The following is a 20,840-nucleotide window of genomic DNA, read 5'->3' on the forward strand; positions in this document are numbered from 1 at the left end:
TTTATGGCTGCACGTTTGCGTGTTATTTACCATGGGAACTCGAACACCACTTTGCAGCGGTCGCACCGCTTTGCCCCTTGATTCCATGGATACCGCCGCGCCCTCAACGCAACAATCGCTTATTTCTACAAATTGGTCAGGATCACCAAATTCTACGCCTGCTTCCAAGATGCGGTCGCATGAACATCCAGGACCGGATGCTTCGATATCAGATTCATGTCAACCAGTCCAAATGCCGAAAACCTTGTTCACCGCCTCATCTCTAGAGCGTATGGGATCAATCCTCACTGATATTTTTTCCCCTGCTGCTCGTGAGTCGCTGGATGCCTCGCAAAAGGCAGGTGATTTTGCTACTGTCTCTACCTCCAGCACAAAAACATGATAACAACCGTTATGCCAGTATTACCAATGCTAAAACGGATGAAGTACGAATGCCGCTGCTGATGATGATGCTGATGATGCTGATGATGATGACGATGATGATGATGACGATGGCGATGATGATGACGATGATGAGGCTCGCGCAGCCCAGCGCTGCCCAGCTTGCGCCCGGCCATGCCAGCACCGCACCCGCAGCAGCCAGAGAGGAGACACACCCGGCTCGTGGACATCACCTCACGTGGCTGTACACCTCCCCCCCACCTTAACACCTAACCTGCGACCGCCCAGGTCAAACCACAGTGCATCATAGCCACCTCCCAAAGCACCGGCACGTTTTGGGGATCCACCCCTCCTAAGACCATGATCCACCCTTCCTGCCGCTCCATAGCCTCTATCTTATTCCATACCTATGATGTGCAACAAATGCCCCATCGGCGTCCCTCTCCTCTGCCTCCAGAGACGCGTGGGCTCGATCGCCTGCCTCATCCTCATCGCCATCACACTGGCCATGATAGTGGTGGTGGCAGTCGTCGTCCCAATCTGCAGCGTCTTCGGTTGCGCGATGCCCCGGCACCAGGTGGGTTGAGCAACTGCTTGCTAGCAGTGATTTTTTTTTGGGCGGGGCCCCAGCGCGAAGCGCCCCAGGGGGCCCCGACCTGTAGGATTGCCCATGTCCGTGTGTGTGTGTGTGTGTAACGGACCAAACATAATATCTCGCCCGGCTGAAACGCGTTGTAGGTACTATACAGCATTCTCTATTGCAAGGTATCTCGCATGTAGCCAACAAAAATCGTATGAGCACAAACAAGTTTGGCTGCCTCAATTGACCGAGGCCAAAGTCACATCAACGCCTCTCGCGCTAAATTTCATCCCGAAAGGTACCGCGTATCTCATATTTGAATTCTTAGATGACGGCGTATGATAACTCGAACTCCCATGCCTTGAGTGTGTAACGGATCAAACATAATATTTCACCCGGCTGAAACGCGTTATCGGTACTATACAGCATTCTCTACTGCAAGGTATCTCGCATGTAGCTAACAAAGACCGTATGAGCAAAAATAAGTTTAGCTGCCTCCATTCACCGACCTCAAAAGTCACATCAACGCCTCTCGCGCTAAATTTCATCCCGAAAGCTGCCGCGTATCTCATAATGGAATTCTGAGATGACGGCGTATGATAACTCGAACACCCAGCTTGTGTTACCATTTGCCGGCATGAGCAATCCGACATGCCACCAGCAGGCCAACAAATTTGCTTTCATTTCTATATGAAATACACAAGCTGCTTGTTTGTACATTTACTTTGGCCAATGCACGGGGCCTCCGAAGACTTGCGGTGTGCCGCGATGAAGCTCGCGGCTGTGGGGCGGATTGCTGAGGCCGCTGGCGCTTCGGGGATAAACATCACAGACAGCACCGAACTTCACTCAGCTTGCGTTACCAATTTGCCCGCACGGGCATTCCGACTTGCGGTCTGCCGCACTGTCCATGCAGCATGCACCCGGGATGGATGCGATTCGCGTGGAGCCCGCAGGCGGTGCTGACGATTCCGCCGGTGCAAGCTTAGCTCCCACACCATCAGTACTGCTGCAACAAAGCACATCTCCCACCGCAGTGACACTACCCATCAATTGTCACACGTGCCGTGCTAGCTACCGGCCTGTACGGATGCAGGTGGGGCCCGCCCTTTTTCCGGCTTCGAGGAAGCCGACACCCGACTTGTCGTTTAGGGCGTTTCTCAATTTATTCCAACCTAAGTAGCAAACGCTGCTTGCTAGCCACCCAGCTCTAACCCTTTCCCTGGAGCAGAAACCCTTTGCTCCTTACAACTACTATTTGTGCGTAAGCACTGGACAAGGAGACGTGGACTCGATCGGGGGACTTCCAAGCACCGTCGCAACACCGAATCGGTCCAGGTGTACTCGGGTCTCTCCCGGGAATCCCTCGTTACGCCGCAACCTTCCATGATCTCCGTGGCTCCTTGCGCACTTCGCTGCATGACCGTGTATGTATCGATGTCTGTGTGTCTATGTGTATATCTACTACGATGTATGAAACAGGGGGGTGTATCTTCGCCCGTGGCAGCTACCCTGCGAAACCCTGCCTTCCCCGGTATTTCGGGGCACCCTCATCCAGTCACCCTAGTCAACTTCTCAGTGGATCGCTCAGGTTCCGCACCCACCACCAGCATCCAACGGAATCTGCCGGGACGACAGCGGCCCAACTCCGTTCCTGGTTGGCTCGCAGGTTAACTTTATCCTGTCCATCAACTAGGGGCGCAATACCTTCCACCATCGGAAAGATTTTTGACCCTATTGGGTATCGATTTCGGGATCTCCCGGGGGGCAATGGTCGCGCGTTACCAGTAGTGCCAAACCCTAGTATCTATGTATGTCCGTCCGTGTGTGTACATATGTATATGTGCGTGTGCAAGTCAAGAATTGCCCGGAAAAGGCATGGAGGCGTTGTCTCCTGACTGACCTTACCGACCTGCTGAAACCATATGGACCTCGACATTCCCCACCCCAGGCAGCTAAACCGGGTCCTGTGGCGACGGCCAACCCCAACAGCGATGCCACGACAGTGCTGGCCTTTGAGGCGCAATTGCGGGTGGGGGCCGCCGTTGGAATGTATGTGTCCTAGAAGTGAGAAATAGATAGAAAGTTCACGTGTGTGTATGTGTGTCTGTGTGGGTTTGTAGGGTTTGCTGGGTTTCTGGCATGGGGGTGTCGTTCACAGTGATTTGCATTTTCCACGTTGGCGATGCTGGCGATGTTGGCAGCAGCGGCATTGGTATAGATAGCAGCTTCTTCTTCCTGGTAATAGGAATATGATGGGATGCCGTACCACCGGGACCCCATCCGGGGCGCGCCCTGGCGTTCAACATTGCGCGAATAGCTTCTACGTGTCACCATGTGCGTCATGCAAGGTCTAGAAGAGTCGAAGAGTCAGAAATGTTTTTGGGAAAGCTCGCAGCACTCGTGGTGTACTGCCCGTACGACTGTACGACATTCCTATTTCCTCCCTGCAACAAGGCGGCAGCGCTGTCTCTCGCACATTGCAAGCACCGCCTAGGTTTTTGCTTATCTTCTAACGTGCAATACCCGCACACACTTGTTTGCCACAGTTGTGCGAGCAGAGTCATTCAAGGTGGCATGGCGACTGCTGCTTCCGTACCTGCAGGTGAACTTGACGGCAAACAGCTCAGCTTGCGTATGCAGACTGTGCCGTGATACCAATTCGCCGGGGCGCCTCTCAGAACTGGAAGAAGCAATGGGGAAGATCCTGAAGCAAGTTGGTGCCGATGCAGCTGCTGTCAAAGTGGGTAGGGTGGATTGCGCCCAAGTACCCGGGGCCTCCTTTCCATCGTGCTCCGAAACCTCTCCAATGCCATCACCGCCAGGGGACTCTGGGCAGCTTTCCTCGCGCCGGCATCGGGCGCTTGTGACGGCGACAGACTTCGGCAGCGGCGGCGGCGGCGTCGGCGGCGATAAGGCGGTGCTTAGCATGACGATGCGGTTTAATGTGACATGCCCCGGAGCTGCGGAAGAGCAGCTGGGGGCGATTCAGGCCGCTCTCGTGAATGGCACATATTCAGTCGATAAAGACAGCCGGCCCGTCATTGAGAATGTGCTTCAGAGAACGGTCCAGAATATCGCGAACTCATCCGCTGGGCTTGAGCTGAACGTAGTGGAGATTAAGCCTGTCAACCTGACTTTGTCACCGCCACCGCCACCGCCACCGCCATCGCCACCGCCATCGCCACCGCCACCGCCATCCCCATCGCCACCGCCACCACCACCGCCGATATCCCCGTCGCCGCCATTGCCGCCACCTCCCCCTCCACCACCGCCGCCTCCACCGCCTCCACCACCAGCGAAATCCCCGCCAAAGCCACCTCCACCCCCCCCGCCACTTCCAATTCCCGGCCGCCGCCGCCGCCGCCTCAACCGTTCCCACCGTCTCGAGTAAAGTCGGCGGTTCCGAACAGCGCACATCCGCTGTAGCAAGCACCCTAGCCTTCCCCCATGCCGCCGCTGTAGCCAGCACCGCCACATCAGCAGTGGTGGGCCCCGGTCCTGGCGCCCTAGGAGCCCGAGCCAATGAAGGCGATTTCCCTGATCCGCCAGGGTGTCTTTAGGTTGCATACGTCAGGATCATCATTGCATCTCCACAAACCTCCTTGGGTTCCCGGCAATTTGGAGCGAAGGGGGTCGACCTTCGTGACGGCAGCATGGGCAGGCAGGGCAGACAGGCATGTGCAGGCATGTGGGGGCCTCCTTCTCAGCCGCTAAATGCTAGATAATTCTCGATACTATTTGTTCGCAAATACAATCATAATGAGAGGCATTCTTGCATCACTTGTAATAGTATTAAGGTTGAGCGGAGGGTGCCCTGGGGAGGCTCAGCTTTGAAAGCAGCAGGCTGGTCAACTTAGGGTCAACGGCTGCCATTTGTACCGACTGCTGGATGCGCTGGGAGGGCGCGTAGCTTCGCTAAATGCGCGCAGTGCCATCATGGCTGTAGGCTTCCATGGCTACCCGGCGCGTGAATCAATGAAGCCATGAAGTGCAACCTTTTTTCGCTGCAGGCGCGACCCATTCTGCGTAGAATGCGTGTGGTAAGCGAGGCGTTTAGAGTCGTGTGGGAATCGAACAGGGTCGAAAGGAATCCAACATGGTACGAAACATGGTGCATCTGGGGACGGGAATGATTGTAACAAAGACATTTTTTACGGGGAGGGCTCTGGGACGGGCTGCGTGATATGCCGTACATCGTTGCTCCGTGTTGTGACGTACACTGCGAGCGTGACGTGTCATCATCTGATGTGGGCCGGCCGGTTTCGGATGTGCGTAGCCCGAGATACAGATGTCGGCTGTAGCAGCAGTAGCAAGGGCAGAATGGAGATGTGGATCTGCTTGGAGCGAGAAAACAGAGCGCAAGGAGCACTGCGACGGTGCGTCACTGATGTGTATGTATGTATGTATGTATGTATGTACGTGTGTACGTACGTGTGTTGCCGCAGAGGCGGTCAACGCGGACCGGGGTTACCCGGCAAGACACGAAGTGAGGGACAGCTTCGGAAGGGGTTGTTTTGGGGCGTCCACCTTATTGGAAGTAGGCGTCACCTTATTGGCGCCGTGAAATACGCTTTGCCGTACATTCAGGTTTTTGAGACCACATCGAAGGTGACTGCATGCACCATTGGCTTTTGTTGGGGAGCGTGATCTGGTACTGGCATAGCGTAGGGTTTAGCTGCAAGGAGGCGCTGTGGTTGATGGCGCGGCAACAGTAATAGGAATGGTTGCGCTTTGGTGTGCGGCACTACTGCTAGTGGGATTGTAGGCGGACTTTGTTTAGTTTGGGCACGCAGCTTATGGGCCATGCTTTACTTACGGAAGCATATGACCTTTCCTGTTGGCGGGTTGAGTTGGTGGCCGGGGTAGTCTTGGATTTGGCGTTGGTAAGGAGACGACTGGAGATGATGCGTTCTATATGGGAACAGGGCCGAAAGTGCTGGCTTCGACTTGCAATACAGTTTGCACGGGTTGCGACTTTCGACGGGCGTTCTTAAACGGTTACGTTGCTCCACGTGTGTGGCCGCTACGATCCTGCACAGGAGCAAGCGCTGATACTGATTTTGATTAGGTATTGTGCCTTCGGGGCTGCACTTCAAATTTGTTGATCGCTGCATAGTACGAAGATTTTGCTTGAGCTCGAAAACTGCTTTGAGAAATAAAACCGCAATGTTACTTTTATGTTTTCAATATCTTCGTCAGGCAGCGTTCTCGGCAACGATCCTGACTTAGATGCGGGCTTGCTGCGGCCCTTGCAGAGCAGGGGCGCAACAACGATGGACTAGTAATGGTGATTTGCTGAACATACTTCTTCCTTCGTTTGAAGCTGGGAAGAGGCTAGGATTATAGCTGTGCGTGGTCTTGCAGTTGCCCTTAGCTCCCGTTGTTCGTCCCTCGGGGCCCAAAATACAAATCCATGTAACGATCACGATGACATACTAATTCATTGTCAACTGGCGCCTTGTATACATAATACATATATAAATTTATTAAAGACTTTAAGGACTTTGAATCAAATTCTAGTGCCTACTGTGGCATGCCGGTATGAACGGGGCAGCTCCGAAATCCATACAGAGCAAGGTAAACTGGAATTTTCTTGTTATAAGAAATCCTGCACTAAATCATTTATTTAGGTTGCACAAAACTCTCACCTGATGGCATGATTTGTTGTAGGAGTCTGTATCGCGCTTTGCAACAGTTCCCAAGGGTTCACTGCTCGTCTCTATCGTTTGTCATTTGACGTCATGGACACAGCCGCGCCCTCCGCACCACTGTTTACTCGACCGGAAAACGGGGCAGAATCCCTAAGTTCCAATCCCTCCGTCGGGACGTCGTGGCGTCGGCATCGGAGCTTGTCTGTCCCAGCAAGGCATGCAGGGCTTTCCCTGAGCGCCAGTATGTTCAGCTCTTCCTCCCTAAGTCGCATCGGGTCCATGTTTTCAAATATCCTTTCCCCGGCGCAACCTGAGCTGCTGGAGGCCTCGCGCCGAAAGGCAGGTTGTTCTACGACTGCTACTGTCTATGCTAATGGCTAGTGCCCGGTCACAAACACAGAAGCAGTTACCGCAGCCGGCCCTGCTTGCTCCTGACTAGCAAAACTATGAGCTGCTCACCGGCTCTCACCCTTGTCGCAATGCCAAGCCATGTATCGTTCTGCCTCTCCCGGCGCCGACCTGCTTCAGAGATTCTTCGGTTTCAGTTCCAAGGCATGTTTCGTCCTGATCGCCACCTTGTTACCGATGGCTGCGGTAGTTGCAGTCATCGCCCCGCTGTGTAGCGTTCTCAGCTGTGGTGCGCCCCGAAACCAGGTGCGTGCGGCCAACCGCGGGATACCTAAGTCCACCGCACCCTCCCTTACCTTTCCTTCCCTTAACCTACCCTAACTGCACAATCCCGCACCCTGAACAGAATCCACAGAGCCCAGCTACCACAGCGACCGCGTATGCTTCATCAGTGGCCCTCGAGGCGCTCTTGCAGGTTCGATAAGTTTGCATTAATGTGTTATTAATGACGTGCGCAGCACAGGCTATGTTTTCTTGCGCGTTACATGCACATGCGGTCATGTTCCGGGAAGCTATAGCCCGCCATTTCAAACAAAGGATTGAAAAAGGTTTACGGACATCCCGTAAAGGCAATCCATCCTAAAATAAATAATTACAGACTGGAATGTGGCCCAGAAGCCTCCCATTCTGTAACAACAAAGTTAAGAATGGAATGAAACGGAAACTGGGAGCTCTTAACGTTTGAGGCGTTTTGAGGGGAATGGATGCACGCCCTATGGCCTCTTATCATTCAGGCCAGATTTGCATCATGCTTGCCATGCTTCTGTGCGAGCCGATACCCGCCTTGTTCCGTACCACCGAGTGCATGCTCCCTGTCCTGCATCACAATTGCATTCTCTATTTGCAAACGTCCGCTAAGCCGTGTTCACAACCGTTCACAACGGTTCGCAACGGTTCCGCTAAGACGTTTTCACAACAGATGTATGTGCGATGCCGGCTCTAGACACAGCATCATGGCGTACCTGTACACGCGCAACGTCATCCCAAGAACCATGGCGACTGCTGCTGCTGCTGCTGCTGCTGCTGCTGCTGTCACACCTGCAGGTGCACTGGCCGCAGAGCCCCACAGCCACTGTGTCAGGACTCTGCCGTGATACCGACTCTCCGGAACGCCGCCAGCTTCTCTCAAGATTTGAAGGGGCCATGCAGGCGGCCCTGGGTGACCTCGGCATCGACATGCAGATTGTGAGATTGCTCAGCGCGAAATGCGTGGGAGTGACTGGGGTAGAGGACCCCGCGGGCTCCGAAACCCCGTTGCTGCCGCCGTCACCGCTGGCCAGTCGCCATGCGCACTTCCTCAGGCGGCGACAGCTCTTGAGTGTAGCGGTCGTCGACGACAGTGACAGCAACGGCGGCGACGGCAGCGGTGGTGGCAGCAGCGGTGGTGGCAGCAGCGGTGGTGGCAGCAGCGGTGGCGACGGCAGCGGTGGTGGCAGCAGCGGTGGTGGCAGCAGCGGTGGTGGCAGCAGCGGTGGCGACGGCAGCGGTGGTGGCAGCAGCGGTGGTGGCAGCAGCGGTGGTGGCAGCAGCGGTGGCGACGGCAGCGGTGGTGGCAGCAGCGGTGGTGGCAGCAGCGGTGGTGGCAGCAGCGGTGGTGGCAGCAGCGGTGGCGACGGCAGCGGTGGTGGCAGCAGCGGTGGTGATACCGTCGCGGTGCTCCAGCTGGCGGTGAGGTTTGATGTGGGGCTACCTGGCGGCTATGGGCCCGATCTCGTGGCTGCGGTCCGCAATGTGGCGGACAGTGGCATCGCGGTCATTGAGCACAAGCTAGAGGAGGCGGTACAAGGCATCGTGGGCCCGTCTGCAGAACTCAAGGTTCTGAGGCTCACCGCCGGGGACCAAGGGATGGACCAGTTGGCCCAGCCGCCGCGGGCGAAATCATCGTCGCCATCGCTGCCCCCACCGCCTCCTTTGCTGCTCTCTCCACAGCCCGCAACACTTCTGCCGCCGCCTCCACCGCCTCCACCACCACCAGCGAAATCCCCGCCAAAGCCACCGCCACCCCCCCCGACACTTCCAATTCCCGGCCGCCGCCGCCGCCGCCGCCTCAACCGTTCCCACCGTCTCGAGTAAAGTCGGCGGTTCCGAACAGCGCACATCCGCTGTAGCAAGCACCCTAGCCTTCCCCCATGCCGCCGCTGTAGCCAGCACCGCCACATCAGCAGCCACCACCGCTCCCAAGGAACCCGAGGCGCCCGAACTGACGGGAGCTCCATTTATCGACGTGTCCTGTAGTCACCACAGCGCTCATCGGCGGCCGCTAGCCCGGCTGCTACTTCCTCACCCTCAACCTCCTCCGAATCAGAGAGCCTCTCAGGCGTGCCGTTGCTGTCCAGGGATGGCACCACAGGGCTTACAGGACCGCTGGAGGGGTCGAGCGTGCAGACGGATGAGGGCTCGAGTAGTACCTGACATGGCGGGTGTCTGGTATAACGTCGTAGCTCGGGGCTCCGCAAGACAGCGAGGTGATGGATAGCTAAAAGCAGCTACTCTTGAAAAATCTCAATGGAGGGGCTGTTGTCTGACCAAAGGATTATTACAGGATTAGCAAAGGAAGGGATCGACGAAGCAAATGGGATTGAGTCTTAGGGCTGTTAGTACTAAGACTTGAGTCCGGTTAGCCGGGCCCGGTTAGAGGCAGGGCGTGGTGTGTCCAGGCAGGCAGGCAGGCTAAGCATTGAATCTAATGTGCTGGTTCGGCTCCCAGACGCTGGCTGCAGAAATGTGCTCGCTCACTCATTCCTGTACATGCGAGAAACGACATCCATCAGGGGGGGTGGATCTACTGCAAGCAGCTCCGTCGGGGGCATTACTTGCTTCCGTCGCACGCTGGAGAAGAATGGGAAAGTAAGGGCAAGTAGGCTTGTGGCTTATCCGGCCAAGTTCGTCACCTTGTTATTATGTACGATAATTGCACAACAAACAAATGCACCGGTTGGCTGTGCCCAAAGCAGCGCCAGCTACTGTACCGCACTTAAAACAATGGCGTGGGGTGGTGCCGCATTGGAAAAAAGTGATCCTTGTCGGGTGGGGTTGGGTGACAAGCCAAGACATGGCTCGCCCAAATGGGGACCCGGGTGGAGCTACGAGAAACCTTGGGTGAAGGGAGCACCACCCGGTTATATGGGCACTGATGCAGCTGTACTTCTAGGTTGGGGCCCTATACGACCCTTCATCTGCACAATAAATTATTTTATAGTTTCCCTGAAGCGTCTTGGTAGGTTTCCCATTCATGGAGGGCGCCTGAAAGGGATAGCTTGGTTGACTTATCCCGTCTGAGAGATTTGTGTCCTCGATGCCATCGGCTGGTTTTTGTAAAAAGACGTAGCCCTTGCTACTATTATGTGAAGTTGGTCGGTTTGGACCAATAGTTTGTCGACCTTGCAGCCAGACTTTAGAGAGGAGTGTAAGGCACGGGACAAAGTACAGATTTGTAACCCGAGTAAATCGCAATGCACGGCACAGGCCACAAGCGGAAAAAAGGCGCTCGGCGGTTTTGGCGGAGCCTTGTCAGTTTAAGGGCGCGCTCGGAAATTTGGCAAGTTCTACTAAGCGCACTGGACATGGCCCCTACCGTATACGGCTGCTGTACAATGCCGACGGATGGCGATGGCGATTATTGCAGTTAAAATGGTGGATTGTGCAGTTTCACATAAATGGCGACACGATGCGGATGATGTCCATCAGAGCCCAGTGTCACGCCAAAACATCTGGAGCGCACGAATTATGTGCCACGAGCGAGTTAGCCGCTATCCGCAGGTGGTTAAGCCAACCGAAGGTAGTTGGACGAATCGCGTCTTGATTTAGTTGAGACTTAAAGTGCTGCTTGACTAGCGTATAATGTGGTTTCCGTTGTGGTTTGAGGATGTTCAGTTGTTGTTCATCTTTCGTTAGTCGGATGAACGCTACGGATCCAGGATAGGGCCTCGTGTGATAAGGCCCGGCGCGGATCAGTCGATCCTTCGCAATAAGTGTGAGTGCGAAGAGGCCAAACATTTGGCTGTGGGGAATAGTTATGAACTAAGAGCCTTCCTTAAAGCTCCTGCTTGGCTCGGCTAGCGAAGTCCGGCTTAGTTCACTTGGAGAGCGCGATCGTAGTAGGCGAGGACGGGCTGGGGACGGATCCCTGTCGAGCCTAGAGGTAAAAGCACTGATCCATCCGCATTTCTTGTGTCTGTTAGCACGTCATATGGCGTGACACCAGCTCAAGGAACCACAAGGCAGCATTCGCACCAACAGAGGGCATTCTTACAAAGTCGTCCATGAGGCCATTGATAGACCGGTAAGGTAACATTAGGGGTGCATGGCGTGAGGTCCTAGGGTACTGTAAAAGGCCCTTGCCCGGGGCGCCTGATGGAGCGCGACATGGCGTTCTGCAAGGCGCCGGAGCGGTATCTTTTAGGCTCCTGTACATTATGTATGCTTGCTATTTGTGTATGAAAGGAGCGAGTTATTGCGCAGGACAAACATCTTGGGCTGCAAGATGAGCTGACATGATGAGGACTGTGCATAAGTTACGTCGCCGAACATATTGTCGTTAACTTATGTATCCGGTATTCGTATTACAATGGTTGGATGGGACCAGCTAACTGATGACCGGTACATGGCGTCTCGAGAATGGTACGGTGACTGTGGCGGGCGCACAGGCAAAAGAATTGATGTGAATATCGCTCGCATAGTACAAGCTGATTGAGAGTTCTTTTGGTAACTAGGTCTGAGCTTTAAAAGCAATTAAACGCGGGAATCGGATGGTGACATGAAAAGAGCCGGCGGAGCCTATCTGCTAGCCAAGCCGTTTGATGCCAGCCCAGCGGTTTAGCGAAGAACATGGAATACAATGGCTGGTGAGCATAGAGAGCAAAATATGCAAAAAATGGGCTATTACTGTATGTAGGAACAGGGTGTTGAACTACTGATTCGGGTCGGTAAACTGTAGCGGCTTTTTCCGTTAATTGGTTGGGTGGTGCCATAAGAAATCCTGAGCAGTGGGTGCAACATTTCCTTATAGGCATATATTATTTGAGAATATAAAATCATCTATTATAAACTGTGATTTTTGGTTTGATTGGGGTACTGCAGGGTTGTCCTCGCACTGGTTCCGTGCCCAAGTCCGTGCCAGTCCTCATCTATAATTTCAGGAAGGACCCAACATTGTTCTTTCCATTATATGGGTAAAGAATTGCTGCAGTGATGCCGATATGAAGGAAAGCCAACGGCCGGGCCTCAGCTCCCCAAGTGTTCTCGCCGCTCCTCACACTGTACCCATCTTGGTTTGGGATGAATGCGCATTTCATTCAGCTGCAGAAGTCCGCATCTGCTTATCAGCTGAACCTGCAAAGCCGGAGGTGCGGCGCGTGCGGAAATGTTTCTTGTCCTATTCATCCATACCAGAATAAAGGCGACCACTGTGAATGTCATAGGTTTCGAGTCCGAGGTACTCATGCTCCATCCTTGCATTATCAGCAGCGGTTTTGACTTTCGTCGCCATCGCTGCTGCTGTCGCCGTGCCGTTGTGTTTCCTTTACCGGACGAGTGACAATGTGAGTCCAAATGAGACACAATATTTTCCATAATAAGAATAAGCGATAGCCAATTGACTCTGGAGTTTGCTTCGACCGCTTGTACATTGGACCGCCATGACACGTTCGACGCATCACCGCTCTCCGCCTTTCCTGAGCAGTTTACCATCTGCCCAAGGAAATTTACGAACCATACCCAGCTTCGAATCAATATGGTTTTTCTTCATAACCTCGCGTTGTTTTGATGGGAGTAAATGCGCGGAAAACCACAGTTCCTCTATCGCGATTATCTGCAGGCGGTCCAAATAAATCGAGCTGGAAGCATGGGCGAGGCCATCACATTACAACTACACGTTGCAATTGCCATGGCGGTACGATGTCCCAGTCTGCGGGAGGTGCTCGATTGTGCGTGTTGGTGGCTTACAAAGAAACGCCCCTTAACAAATCACCATGGCAGGAAGGATCTGTCCTGCTCTAGACGTCCTTGCGCTTTCAACACGCTAACAGGCCGCTACAACTCATCCCAACAGGCGCCATTAGAGCAAGAGCAGCGGTCCGCTGGCCCTAGCGGCAATGGGTCTGCATGCGCCGGCGTTAGGTCAGCTGTGGACCTGCGGAGCGCAATGGAGGTACGGCACTGGCAGGGCACTTTCTGCTAATTGGTGCAAGGATGGCAGATATACCTCCATGTGTTCAGCTTGAATGGATCATAAGAGGTTCTCCTCGTGTTGCTGCCGTCTTAGGGGCAGAGTTGTCGCAAAAGATTGGGGCTACGTTTATTATAATCGTTGCAGGGCAATGCGGTCATGTACTGACGCCGCGTCGCTTGCCTGAACCAGGATGCCCTTCCCAGAACATTGCAAGTCCTGGGAGCGACCGGCGTCAACGCCACTATAGGGGACTTTGCATGTAACAGGTGAGCTGTGCTGGGGCCATTGAATGCATAAACCGCAGAATTGGGCCGGTTCTTCCGAATGGCTCGTTGGGCTTCATGATAGCCTCTCATAGCTGACAGGTCTAGATGGCATATGTCTGATGAATGCTTGCCGACATTTCGGTATTGCTGGCTATTAGCTGGCACGTGCGTGCAGCTCAACAATGGGATACCTCATGGCATGATCTCCTCACCAGCCGCGCTGCTGTTCCTTTTTGCGTTTGTGCAGCATGACATTAACATTCGTCTCGACGACGGCCCTCACGGTCCAAGGTGGGGACATGGCGGCAGCGGTGGCGCGAGCTCTGTCATCACCGGTGGCCGAGCAGCAGCTGGAGTCCTTGCTTGCACAGGAGTTAGACTTAACTGATTTAGTTGTTAGCCTGGTGGTTGAGGAGCCAAGTGATTGAACCGTATCATGCTTACAGCAGGGCGATGTCATATTCATTATTAGTATAAAACAGAAGAGGATGAATACAGATAGCAATGCATTACCTGACTGGAACACGTCAGACACCAGATTTTGTGGTTTCTACGGCAGTTTGGCGCCAACCCTTCGTTAGCTAAGGTTTGGTACGGCAGCAGTATACGTATTGATGGTTTGTAGGAGTCATACGTCGTTTAACATAATTCTTAAATCTGTTATGCTTCGGCGACTGCATATTAAGCTGGTCATGGCTAGCGGCCACTAGGATTCCCAGAGCAGTACACCTGTTACATGAAGATGGTTACCAAATCGGCGCGTCTTATTAGTAGCGGGGACGGATGCGCTTTATTCGCTAGGAGTTTATTGGCAGATGGTGCGGGTTTTCTCATGCTTTCACGTCCGTGGGCTTCCACAATGTCGGATGCGGAAGAGACTGATGATCCGTCCGGGTCCCCTGTAATGCTAGCTCGACACGCAAGCATTACAAATACAAACTTGACGACGCCTCCGTAAAACGAATGGGCACTTGCAAGGGATGCCAGGACTATAAGCGACCGCAGCGCTTACGAACGTGTTTAGTACATCCCTTTCGACTACGACCACAATATGCACAGGCCACATGTAATGCAGTTCGTATGATGTCTAACAATAAGGCGACGCGCTCACGAAACACAGGGTAGTTCCCTATCCACCAGGACAGCAAGCTCTATCGCACACGTTGAGACACTCCGCCTCACTAGCACACCCACTTTCCTTGGTATATGGTACCACTACCATTCCGCAAGGATGCTTTGCCCCTGGCGTCCTGCGTTCGTTCTGTCAGAGAGCTGTTGTCGAAACGTGATATTGGCAGTCTGGTCTTTGCCGCTGGAGGGCGAGCTAGGGACGAGCGACGGCTTCGAGGGAATGCGGCTTCGCAGGCTTGCCGTCGAAAATCGTGGTGAGATCTGGCCGTTGCCACCAGTCGGAGCAGCTGATATAGTTGCCACTTGAGGCGGCATGGGCGTAGCGTTCTCACTGCTAACCAATGCGGCTGGCCCACTGGCAACACGTACAAGACCGCGTGGGCTTCCCCTTGCTGGCTGTACCTGGAGGCAATGGATTGGGTTTGTTTTGCATGACATCCATAAAGCTTAAAGTTCAAACATACAACTTACCAATGGTTCAGCGTAGACTGCCGGAAACTCAGTCTGGCATCGCGCCAGGAGTGTTTCCTCGGGCAGGCATCGCAGCTCTCGGATCGTGGAAGGAGGCGGCACCTTGACGTCCCGCTGTTCTGGCGGCGCCAGTTGCAACTGAACTTCAAGGCGCTCCTGGATTACCGTGTCCGCGTCATTGCTGAGCAAGGCAAAATCCGCCACTTTTCGTCCATCCATTGCTGTTCGGACATATGGCAGTTAGCAGATGGTTTGGAAGTCATTAACTGGGCCGGAAAATAGGCGAAAGGGCAACGGCAGATTGGCTAGAAGAGGCACACGTGTTTTTTGATAAATTACAACTCGATGGCAGAGTTTTACCCGGTGCCGTCAACAATCCCTTTTCCTGGACAGCCCCTTCGCTCGAACGGGTACACCGGTACCAGAAACTGGCACACAGCCTCGCTAACAGCCTCTTCTTCGGATTCAATGACCCCCTACAGTTCGTAGCACAGTGTATTCCGCATGCTCAATAGCTTGCACGAAGCCCATAAGGCTTCCACCTAGGGTCCAGCTTTACCATGTTGCCCCTTCCCTCGTGGACAGCTTATCTTTTTTCGAAAGTTTCAAGCTTAACTAATACTGACAGTCAATTGTCAGAAGAATGATGAATTTCGCCCTACTTTGTACACTAACCTGTAATGTCGGCAGCCATGTTTGAGCAGGCGGCAACCCAGTCGTCGGCTACAGAAAGGGTGTTGTTCGTAGCCTCCTCCAACGCTTGGCTAAAGCTTTGCAGCATGGTCTGTGTAGATGATGCAGCGCTGCCACTGCCCTCGACACAGGCTTGTACGGCTGCTTGCACAGCCGTAGTGCCCGAATCAATAACTTGACCAAGGTCCTACGGTCGCCAGACACACAATGGAAAGCGCAGGGTAGTGTCATGTGAAGGGTTAGATGAAAACACATGCAGTTGCGGCAAGCTGTTTGTGTTTGGGCTAGCCAAGATGCCCATACCTGCATGAAAGTCTCGGCCGCCGCCGCACTGCCATGAACTTGGACCGCAACTGCCTCATGCAAGACACGCGTCTTGTCCTCAATGGCGCCCAGTGAGGAGACCATGCTTGTTGTGCAGTCGCTATCCTGCTTCTGATGCACGTTGATACTGTTGATGAGGGACTCCTCAGCTTCCTGAACACCAGCATTAGCGCAGGGGACGACATCCTTTGACATAAGGCATACGAGGAAGCAGCTGAACATGGCAAGCGAAAAACGAGGTGATCGCGCATTCGACTGTAGGACAAAACAACTGTTCCATCTGATATGGTAAGGCAGGCTTTTCATCTGCACAGATGCGGCCATGTTTGCATCGCAGCTTACCTGCACATCTCGAATAGCTTTTGTAGTCGCCTGGGTGATATCGCTGAACTTGCCTTTGACTGTGTCACTTGTCTCAGCTGCCTGCTGCTTAAGAGACTCGACCTCCCTGGCCACTTCGCTTGCGTTTTCCTCCGCAAACGCTTGCACGAGCGCAGCAATCTGTTCCACCAGACGTGTTTGGTGCCGGGAAGATGCATCCTTAAAGCGGGCAGCGAAAGCCCCTAGGCCTGTGTTCAGCGACGCCGTTTTCTCCTCCACCATGATTTCTGCCTGCGTTGCTGTCGCCTGGACGGCTTCATAGTTCGCCGTGAAGCGCTTCATCGTGCTGCGCAAGGCCTCACAAGAGCTCTCGGCGAAAGATGTTTGTTGCTGTGCGAAAGATATGAGTTCCTGTGATTGTTGCTGGATAGACAACGACAGGGCGTCGACCGCAGCTCGTGTCGCGGCCTCGAGACCCTGGCAAGAGGAAATGACGCCAGCAACGTGTGCAGCGGCCACCTCCCGCGCCCGGCCCAGAGCATCACTAGCAGCCGACTCGGCCACCTGCGCACGGCCCTCAACCGTTTCCTTCATGGAAAGGATTGTCGACTGCACGCTGGCTACTCGGGCCATTAGCTGTTGCAGGTCGTCCTGCTTACGTTGCATGAATGAAGCCAGCGCCTCGTTCATGGCATGCAGCTGCTTACGCTGGCCATCGATCGCACCGGATAGAGAGGTGCCAATGTCCTCAAGACGCGCCTGAAACGCAGGGACATGAAGAAACCTCACCCGTAGAGATTTTTACTCGCAAACACGTGCACACAAAGACCTGGAAAGCCGTAAAATCGCAGCAGTCAGCTCCTTCACAGCCAAGAACCATCACGGAAGCCAGGCATCAAACCCTCGAGCCCTACTCACCTTCAGCAAATTCCGAATTGCCTTTAAAGAATCCCGATCCCCAGTGTGGACATCCGACAACTCCCCCAAGGATGCGAAGAGCCCCGCAATATCACGGACTGCAGCCTCCAGGTCGTTGCGAACTCCCTCCGCGTGCTCGACGATTTCACTCTCGGCCTTCTGGTGCGCGGCAATGAGGTATTGCCGTTCGTGGATAGTACGGCTGGCCGCCTGAAGCCGCGTATCCAAATACTCCAAGTCCGCCTTGCACGTTGCCAATTCAGACTGTAAGATTGGAATGGGTAACAGAGCAAACAAGGAAACGCGGCTGCTTATTTTTCTGTCGAGGAGGCAAGCCCTTGCAAAATTGGGCATCCAGATGCGGCCATCTGACGGCATGCGGCCCAAATGGAGGAGTCCCATTCGCGCATTTTGTGCATGTGCACCACCCTGGCTAACAAGGCCATGCGCAGGGCAACAAGACGGCAGTGAGGGCTTAAAGCAAAACAAGTGCACACGGACAATCCCTCCATTGAAGGCGCACACCTCGAGACGATTAATGGTTCTCTCCGATTCTGTCTTAAGCTGCTCCAATTGTTGCGCGAATTCCTCCTGCTCCAGCTTCATTTCCTCTCGGAGCGCTTTCACCGTATCACGGAGTTGCACGCGCTCCAATTCATCCTGGTGTTGTTTACCGTCAGCGAGGGCGCATGGCGTAAGTAAGCAAGCTTATGTGGCTGTGGCCTGGCGTGCGTGTAAGCTGGATGAAAGCAACACGAGAATGTCGGGCTGGAGGTGCAGCAGCCGGACTGCTGCACCTGCTGCTGGATGAAAGATGCTTCGGGCAAGGACACAATAAAGGTTATTTGCAGCAAAGTCAGTGTTGTTCCCCTATCAATGCTCTGCAGAAAATAGCCCAACAACTAGCTCCATAGGGAGCAGCATGAGAGGTGGCCTGTTTAGGCAAACCCTGTACCTGCTGGTGCTTCTCCACTGAGATATAGACGCCATTCTTCTCACGCTGGGCCACAAGCTCCATACGGAGCTTCTCCATTTCTGATGACATCTCCCTAATCATTGCCGTCTTTGAGATCTTCTGGTTGACCTCGGGCCGGTTCCGGATGTTCTTGGCCCTTCAAGTAAGGGCAGCACATCAGCAAATTAATCAATACGAAACCTTTCAAAATGGTGCGTTTAAAGGCAGTCGCCAGGGAGGAGCATCAGCCTGCAATTTTGATAATAGAGGGAAATGCCTGTGAAACCAACCCATTTAGTCCCTCGGTAGCGCCGTAGGCGACGCATTAACGGTGCCCGTGCTTCTTGGGCTGCGGATACCTGCAATGCCAACGCACCTGTGCGCGTAATCCAGGGTGCTGATTGTCTCCTCCTGGCAGTGCACCGTCGGCGCAATCGTAGCGATAATACAGGTTTTTGTTTTACCGCCAAGGGAATCGCGCAGGAGACGGGTGAGCTTAGAATCACGGTACGGCACATGCCCAGAATGCTCCACCAGTGCCGTGATAACGCGCCCGAGCGTTAAAAGCGATTGGTTAATGGAGCCAGCCTCGCGCGCCCGACCATCCTTCGCGCCTGACCGGGAGATGTTCTCACTGCCTGCCAAGTCCACAAGGTGTAGCTTTCCAACCTGTAGAAGACAAAGCATAGGCGTTCTCCGAGATGCACAGGCTCTGCATGTGCACGAAATCGCGACCGTACTGACCTTCACCACATCTTCGCCTTCCGGAGTTACTTCGCGCATGTGGATAGTAATCGAAAAGACTGAGTGGCTGCGGCTGGACCGCTTGTTGAGCAGCGTCTCAGCTGTGCGGCGCTTGGCAGTACCGCGGTCTAGCACCTACGAACAGCCCAAGCATCAGCACAAATACACTTCAGGCGGCGCCTAGACTTGAAACCGCGTCTCTGACGAAGCGGCATGCATAACATGGATTTGCAGGCCGCAAGTATTGCGTTTGTTACACCGGCACGGTACATTGCCCGTGCGTCTTGCCTGAAGCGCGTGAATAAAGCAGATGGAAGTGAAGCGCAACGCATCATTCATCTCTATGCTCGAATGCCCGAGTCTGAGTAATAGTTACCTGTCAGCGGTCGTTTGGTTCAAACTTTCAACCCACGCGCCGACATGACAAACGCAACCTTACCTGATAAATTTCTGCTGCACTTTTCACCACGACCTCCTCCAATCCCTGCACCACAACCCCATTGCGATCCTCGAGCAGCCGCAGCGCCTTTTTGTCATCCTTGGCGTCATCGAAAGAGAGCAGGTCCGTGAGCTCCTCGTTGTACAGCTCAAGGAACGAAACCTTAACAGTTGAGTCGACGTTGCTTGCATCAATGGTGTCAAAGATCTGCTTAATGGAGCGCGGGATGACTCCCGCCTCTGCCGATAAGCTTTTCCCGTCGTCACTTCGCCGGGGGCCCCCCTCCATGGTGTATGTTTTGCCTGTACCAGTCTGCCCGTATGCAAAGATGGTGCAGTTAAACCCATCCATCACCTCCTGAACGATTGGGATGATGGCCTGCTTGTAAAGCTTTTCCTGTGAAGCGTCACTGCTGAAAACCTGCAGTACATCCCACGGTTTGCGCCGGCGCGTCCGCATGAAGTGGGTTCCGGTCACCTATGAGCATGGCATTGCCACGACGTTGCTTGCACGATGTCTGCCAGTACTCGCCTTATCAAAGCGAAAGGTCCTGCTCATTTGCTTGCCTCCGACGTTCTGGTATAAAGTCACCTCACGCAGAGCTTCGTTGCAGGAAATAACCTGCGGAGCCCGTTCTGCGATTTCCCTCTCGCTCATTGGCCTACAGGATGCACACCTTGGACAATTGAACCGCCGACCACCATCTTGGGTCAACAAAAGCCGCATGCGCACCTGCATCTTAGCAAAACCTGCACGTTTACCCCTTCATTATCGCTGGACCCTGAACCCTGCGAAGACTTTGCCGGTGCTGCCTCCGCCATGTCTGAACAATAGATGTGAGAGCTCCCAACTTTGACGACAACGGTGGCAATATTAATGCGATATCTTGAGAATTCCCCGAACAATTAGTGCCAGCTGTGTTGTCAGCTGCAGCAATATTGTCACCGGATTGAAGCTGTCTAGCAGCCTTTTAAACAGGGCGCACGGCAACAATGTAACAAGGGCTCATAATTTCGGCCCCAGCGTTACACTAATACTGATGACGAATTAAGTTACAGGGACAGAAAGCGACGGGCTTCTGCCAACAGCAAATTAATTGGATCCGGTGTACGGACAGCGGCGTCCGCTTCCTGAAAGCTGAAACGAAGGAGGGGCATGTGCTCTACACGAGCCTCAACTCCATATTTGGAAATACATACTAGCACTGTCCATTTTTTGTTTTGCTCATGCACAGCACTTGCATTGTTATTGCTTATGAGTTAATACCTCATAAGCTTCTATCATGAAGAGAGGTGCGCCACAAGTGCCCTTACAATTAAGTGGTACACACCCCAAGCGAGGACGGGGTTATAACCCTTGCACTGCAAACCGGCGGGTCTTCCGCAG

At 53.9% G+C, this 20,840-nt stretch overlaps 3 protein-coding genes across 3 annotated transcripts in view; 2 read left to right on the top strand and 1 right to left on the bottom strand.

Moving 5' to 3' along the window:
• Positions 1 to 8,283, top strand: part of VOLCADRAFT_105688 (uncharacterized protein) — a gene marked incomplete at both ends in the record, with an annotated part of 9,494 nt that extends 1,211 nt beyond the window's left edge. Inside the window, 12 exons of the mRNA XM_002952745.1 lie at positions 670 to 795; positions 839 to 958; positions 1,878 to 2,057; positions 2,913 to 2,993; positions 3,567 to 3,708; positions 3,787 to 4,070; positions 4,975 to 5,004; positions 5,241 to 5,340; positions 5,410 to 5,450; positions 7,144 to 7,269; positions 7,370 to 7,438; positions 8,068 to 8,283. Of these exons, the coding sequence (XP_002952791.1) occupies positions 670 to 795; positions 839 to 958; positions 1,878 to 2,057; positions 2,913 to 2,993; positions 3,567 to 3,708; positions 3,787 to 4,070; positions 4,975 to 5,004; positions 5,241 to 5,340; positions 5,410 to 5,450; positions 7,144 to 7,269; positions 7,370 to 7,438; positions 8,068 to 8,283 (1,515 nt within the window). The remainder of the gene's footprint in view (positions 1 to 669; positions 796 to 838; positions 959 to 1,877; positions 2,058 to 2,912; positions 2,994 to 3,566; positions 3,709 to 3,786; positions 4,071 to 4,974; positions 5,005 to 5,240; positions 5,341 to 5,409; positions 5,451 to 7,143; positions 7,270 to 7,369; positions 7,439 to 8,067) is intronic.
• A 3,577-nt stretch (positions 8,284 to 11,860) lies between these two features.
• On the top strand, positions 11,861 to 13,886 carry VOLCADRAFT_93531 (uncharacterized protein; the record flags this gene model as incomplete). Its single annotated transcript, XM_002952746.1, has 4 exons — positions 11,861 to 11,867; positions 13,050 to 13,171; positions 13,382 to 13,458; positions 13,706 to 13,886. The coding sequence occupies 4 exons, from the start codon at positions 11,861 to 11,863 to the stop codon at positions 13,884 to 13,886; spliced, it is 387 nt and encodes a 128-aa protein (XP_002952792.1).
• Positions 13,887 to 18,172: 4,286 nt separating this feature from the next.
• Positions 18,173 to 19,913, bottom strand: VOLCADRAFT_62944 (uncharacterized protein; the record flags this gene model as incomplete). The annotated part of the gene is made up of 4 exons (XM_002952816.1): positions 18,173 to 18,428; positions 18,648 to 18,940; positions 19,016 to 19,150; positions 19,455 to 19,913. The coding sequence occupies 4 exons, from the start codon at positions 19,911 to 19,913 to the stop codon at positions 18,173 to 18,175; spliced, it is 1,143 nt and encodes a 380-aa protein (XP_002952862.1).
• Positions 19,914 to 20,840: the final 927 nt, after the last annotated feature.

This window comes from Volvox carteri, assembly GCF_000143455.1.
Source record: "Volvox carteri f. nagariensis unplaced genomic scaffold VOLCAscaffold_32, whole genome shotgun sequence".
Taxonomy (NCBI): domain Eukaryota; kingdom Viridiplantae; phylum Chlorophyta; class Chlorophyceae; order Chlamydomonadales; family Volvocaceae; genus Volvox; species Volvox carteri.